The sequence below is a fragment of the Nestor notabilis genome, unplaced genomic scaffold, assembly GCF_000696875.1.
Source record: "Nestor notabilis isolate BGI_N333 unplaced genomic scaffold, ASM69687v1 scaffold9294, whole genome shotgun sequence".
In the NCBI taxonomy this organism is placed as follows: Eukaryota; Metazoa; Chordata; class Aves; order Psittaciformes; family Psittacidae; genus Nestor; species Nestor notabilis.
This window is the reverse complement of record NW_009926063.1, coordinates 56,539-62,456: the sequence shown is the minus strand read 5'-3', so window position 1 is coordinate 62,456 and position 5,918 is coordinate 56,539. Positions and strand designations below refer to the sequence as shown.

The window sequence follows — 5,918 nt, the reverse complement described above, 5'->3', positions numbered from 1 at the left end:
GCCCTTGCCCCACAGCCAGACCCCTGCCAGCAGAGCAGCCCTGGCCATGGCCACCTCTCCGCCCTGCTGCTCCTCCAATGTGCAGCCCATTAAAATCCCTCCTCGGTGTTAACATTTTCAGCTGCTTTCCCGGCTGCTTAGTACACGTCCTGCTCCGAGCCCTGCACACTAGCTCCCACCATCTCTCCTGCACTAACTAAGCCCTTGCCCCACAGCCAGACCCCTGCCAGCAGAGCAGCCCTGGCCATGGCCACCTCTCCGCCCTGCTGTCCCTCCGCATGTCACCCAATGGGACAGCACCATCCCTGCTGCCAGTAACACCAGGCTGCTCTCCTACCTGTGAGAAACTTGCACAGAGGATACACCCCGCCGTGTGGCTCTGGTTGCTCTCCTGGGGCTTGCCACCACCGCATGACCCAAGGGCTGGTGCTGCATACCCTGAAGCCATCCCAACCTGGCAGCCCCGCGCACGCCCTTCCCCGCCGGGCAGGCACAGTGGCTCTGCCCCAGGGGAGGACAGGGCACCACCGCGACCGTCCCGCTCCCACCCAGCCACTTCCCCTCCCTGTTTGCTTTCAGGGTGGTTGCCTCTGCTGCTGCTCAGAGCAGGAGGCTGGTGGTGTACTGCAGCCGAGAAGGTGCGACGGAGGAGGGCTGGAGGACACTTAGGGCTCCCCACAGCACACTCCTTTCCTCTCCCCTTTATTCCACAAGACGCTAGAAGTGTTCTTGCTCCCTTTTCCTTTTCTGCCTGTTCCCCCCAGCTCCTGCTAAGTCTCGGCTCCACGGGATCTCTCTGGCAGGTGGGAGGGAGCCATGCCCTACCTGTACCAGGACTTGAAGCCAAGGCTGCCGGCACTGCCTGGGGCTGCGTGTGCTACCCACAGCTCGGGGAAGACCTATGAGGAGCTGAAGCAAGAGTTCCTGCACAGGGGAGTCCTCTTTGAGGACCCCGACTTCCCAGCCTGCAACTCCTCTCTCTTCTTCAGTGAAAAGCCACCTATTCCCTTCATCTGGAAGAGGCCTGGGGTGAGTATAACACTGTGTTCTCGCCTCTTATCCTGTGAAAAGTCAGACCCTGCTGTGCTTTGGGATTGCACCAACCCATGGTGTGTTCAGGGACATGAAGTGCAGGGAAGACACTTCCCACCTCAGGGGTAGTGGTGCAGCATTGGGATGTCACCCACACATTGCTCAAGCTGTGGGATGAGAGGGCTGGGAGGCTTCACGCCATTTCTCAGATGTAGCTCGTTGTACAGTCACACTTTATGGATGTGTATTTATGTACATGCTTAAACAACTGGTAATCAGCCTTCTCTCTTACATGATTGACAAACAGTTAAGATGAAAATAAGAGGACGTGCAAGGAATGAAGGTTAAAATGCATTATGATGTTGTTCTAACTAGTGTGAAAATCAACTGTTGTTAATGTAGGAAATTCATAATTAAGGTTAAACTTAAAAAATCCAAACCATTTAACTTTTAGAGTATGAGACTCTTATACTTCCTCTCTTCCATCGTGAAACACTGAGAGATTACAGATACATGCCATGAGCCATTCATCAGTAGCCGAGGGCTTGAAGAGTGTCTCTTAATGCATCTTGCATAACAATCATTAATAGCACAGTGAGAGCCTGAAGCTTTGCTAGTCACATGCTTTCAGATCACAAACCCACCATCACTCCAGGTTCATTCTCCCCACTTAACTCTGCAACTGATAGCCACAGAAAATTTGTGGCTACATTTCATTTCATTTCTTTGCTAATGACTGACTTTTTCTTCATAGTCTGAAAGCTTCTAGCTTCTCCCTTAGTAGAAAACTTTCCTTTGGCGACACTGGGAGAAAAAGAACCAAGGGAGAAAAAGAACAAAATAAGCTTAAAGAAGGGTTTAAATTTTGGCTTAACTTAATCCACTATGACAGGCATTCAAACGCCTCTGATGATAGTTAACGTAGTGCCACTACAGAGCAGAACTAAAGCCATTCTCCTGGAAAAGTTTCATCTATGAAAAATAGGAGATTCCTACACATGGCAAGTGCAGCCCCTGCAGGCACTGCCGCCTGCCTTGCTTACCTGTGCCCCAAAAGCCAGGTAGGCTGTGGGGCTGCTTCCCAGCACAGGATGGGACTGTGGGGCTGAGATGATTTTGGTGTGGTGACTCTGGGAGTGCCAGGAGACATAAAAATGCAAGTGCCCACAACATTAAATCAGAAAGAACACTTTTCCTTGGGCCAGGCATTAGATGTTGGTTGGTATTTTTTTCCATTTGGGGTTTCACAATAAACTTGTGACCAGGAGCAGCTGAGAGCTTGCGTATCCTTGTGCGTGGTACCCAGGGACAGTGATCTGTCTGTCGTAGTTGTTGCAGTCTTCTGTGTGATCTTTGTACACTGAACTGGAAACATTTACAGAATGAGTAAGTTGCCTGAAACAGGATCTGACTTTACACTTCAATTCCCACATGCAGAAAGGTGAACTTCTGTGAGCTGCACAGCAAGAAATAAAACTCAGGGGAGTCTGAGAGGATGTGTAAGGATCAGAGGATGTGGGTTTTAGTTATGCTCTTCTCTGGTTCCTCAGCATTTAAGCTAAGTCAGTTTCATCTCTGTTATCCATCAGGAACAGCACCAACACAGAGGCACTGTAACACCATTTCAATGTAACACACTTTACTCTGCAAGTGGGATGTAGGCCTGGAGCACGTACCAAGTTAGCTGCCACAGCTCAGCTGGCAAGGCTGTGGTGCTGGAGATAGTGAGCACAAGAGCATGGCTTCTGTGTAGGGTATCTGCATTCAAACTGTTTTTCACAGTGACTGGTTTTTACCACCTCTCCTAACATTAGTTTACAATAGCTTGGATGAAGTGTAGCACAATACATGCAGGTAATTGCAAGGTAATGACAGTCTTCAGATTTACACTCTGCTAAAGTTTAATCTTTAGTAATGAGAGTAAAAAAGGCTTTCTTGTTATTTTGACATGCATATACCTGCATGTATACACGTTTGTACACAATGTGAACAAGACCCTCAGACAGCTCTAATCTGTAAATCTCCTACTGCAATCAGTGAGCTACATGGATCTCCACCAAATGAAAATCCTTCTTTCTGCATAAATCTAAAGTGTGTTAAGATTCAGAAATTAATTCTCTTTAGCAATCCCTTTTCATTACAAATAAAACCTTTGAAACTGTAACTTATCAAAATTTTAGAATAATCTGAAGAATAGACGACCCTTTTCTCATTGTATTTTCACCTTTTTCCTTTCCTTTCCTTTCCTTTCCTTTCCTTTCCTTTCCTTTCCTTTCCTTTCCTTTCCTTCCACCTTTTTCCTTTCCTTTCCTTTCCTTTCCTTTCCTTTCCTTTCCTTTCCTTTCCTTTCCTTTCCTTTCCTTTCTTTTCTTTTCCTTTCCTTTCCTTTTGAATTTATACCTACATTCAACTGCTGGGATGAATTCAACAGTTCAGTGTCTGGGAACATTCGGACATATAAGCTGAAGAATAAAAAAAAACCCACAAAACAAAAAAAGGAAAGACAAATGTGTTTTACTAATGCCAAATGAGTTTATGTTCTACAGGAGAAATTAAGAAGGAAATTCTCCTAATAAGAACAGCCACTGGCAAGTGGTGTGACAGGTAGCGTATGCTGGGACCAGGCAGAAAAATGTTATGAGAAATAGAAATAAGGCCACCTAGATAGCCTCACCCTCAGCCTGTCTGGGGCCTCCATTTACCCTGTCTGCCAATGTGAGACAGGTGAAGGGGATGCAATTTGTTTTCTTTTTGAGTCTAAAGAAACACAGCTTTGATGTAGCATCAGGAGAGTTATGGGTCAGCTCATTTCATCTCTCTGAGGACTGCGTGTCCCCACTTGTAAGGTAATATCCCTGCACAGGCAAATCCATGAAATACTGTATGCTGTGTGTGAATGCAAGATCCACTTTTGGGTTTTGTCCTTTAATATGCTAAAGCCCTGATACACATAATTACATCATCCAGTCTGAAAATCCCTTTAAAATTAATATTATTTTTGCAATATACGCTAACAAACTGTAGTGTGTGGTTTTCTTTTGAGTAGCAGAGAATGTGGCAAAGGCCCAGTCAAAATCCTTTCTATCCCTTTTTGTTGATGTTTTTACTTCTTTTTTTGCTTTAGACATAGGAGATTGGAAATATTTTTCCATATGTCACCATTGTAGAGCTGTGTAATAAGCAATGAGCCATGAATCTAATGTTCATACCCATGTCAGTGGAAAGGTTTTTATCTTGTCCCTTGCAAACACACAGAGTTTCCTGGTAACAGCTAAAACCAGTTCTTGTCACGAGAATTATGTTCCCCGGGAGCACTGGTGTTAAACCAAGGCATGCTATTGAAGATCAGCTACTTTATCAGCCGTTGTTATATTGATGTCTAAAGGCAATGAGCTGTGTTTTTTATTGTTCACATACAGTCCCAACAATGCTGAGTGTATTTAACAAGCAGGTGGGCCAGGTAAGGAGGGGCTGCTGTTTGATTTCCCTTTGCTCCACACACCGGTGACACGGTGTGCTGTGGTACTTTCTCCCTGGGTCACTGGTGGCTGAGGCACAACCTGGCCACCATTTCCTCCCCAGCACAGGCAAACAAAAACATATGCAAAACAGCTTCCACCTTAATATTGCCTCTACAGGGTGAGCTTCACAGGAGCAGTGCTAGTTCACTGGGGAGTGTGTCCCAGCTCCAACAGCGGCCAGCAGGAGATGCTTCAGCACTAAGTGCAGGAAGCTGAACAGAACTATCAACATCCTGTCCTGACAGCCACACAAAATGCAGTGATATGAACCAAAAGCAACCCAGTTTCCTTCTAGGCAAGTGCAGGGGTTACATGACTGAATGTGGTGTTCTGGTTTTGCCCTGTCTTTAATTAATTTGTTTGTTTGTATTTTGCAAGCTTCTGTCAGTTCAGCAAAAGGATCCACTTCATGCCATAGGGTCTACAACAACATATCAGGGCAGACTGATTAACTACGGGCATCTTAGTTAATATATGTGTTGGTATCTAATAGTAATATGTTAGATACCCTCTCCTCCCATTTCTATTCAGTTCAATCAAATTCAATTTACAGTTCATGGAAGAAAAAGAAAAGAGAAGGGAATTCCTGCCGCATTTCTTGGTTTCGCAGTCTAATTCTTCTCTCCAGCTGTGGTGATAGTAGTTGAACTAAAACAGTTAAATGCGTGAGAATTGCTTTCATGCCATCATGAGCACCAGTCCCTCTGAGCACACAAGGGTGGGTAGTATTAGCTCTTCTGTAAACCAAACAAGGCTGGACTCTACCTTTGTTGTTTGCTTATTTGAGGAGGAAATGGTCTCGTGGTTGTCAGACACTGTATGTTCCAGGTATCATGTGTAGGTAAAGAAAAGGCTTAATAGTGCATTTTAAGGTAAATTGCCAATTTTCATTTTTCCAGTCACTGTGGGGAAAAAAACACAAACAAAAAACTGTTAACCAGGGTTTTAGCGTAACATTGAGATTCTGGACCAGGTTGTGCTATGATATTTTAATAATTGCCTCCAGATGAATAGACAGCACCAGCCTTTCATTAGCAGCTGACTAATTAGAAAAAAGTGGAGATGGTTGATTCTTTAATTGCTCCACACTGTAATTAATTAGCAAGGCTTCTCCACCTAGTTTTGTGTGGTGGCTACACCACTGCAAGGTAATATAGCCCATGTGGTACACACCATGCTGCACATCTGGGCTCAGAGTAATAGTGAGATTTTTTTGGCATATTCTAAGTTGTTTCTGTGTCTCTCTCCCTCTCTCACAGGACATTGTCAAAGACCCCAAGTTTATCCTCGGAGGAGCCACAAGAACTGACATTTGCCAGGGGGATCTTGGTGAGTGGTTCTCCCTCGGTGGATGCACTCATGCCC

The 5,918-nt window shown here is 45.3% G+C and overlaps 1 protein-coding gene across 2 annotated transcripts in view; it reads left to right on the top strand.

Moving 5' to 3' along the window:
• Window positions 1–816: 816 nt before the first annotated feature.
• Window positions 817–5,918, top strand: part of CAPN9 (calpain 9) — a 24,917-nt gene continuing 19,815 nt past the window's right edge. For both annotated transcript variants that reach the window (XM_010013347.1, XM_010013345.1), the window contains exons 1-2: window positions 817–1,029; window positions 5,813–5,882. In XM_010013347.1, coding sequence (XP_010011649.1) covers window positions 817–1,029; window positions 5,813–5,882 — 283 coding nt within the window. The remainder of the gene's footprint in view (window positions 1,030–5,812; window positions 5,883–5,918) is intronic.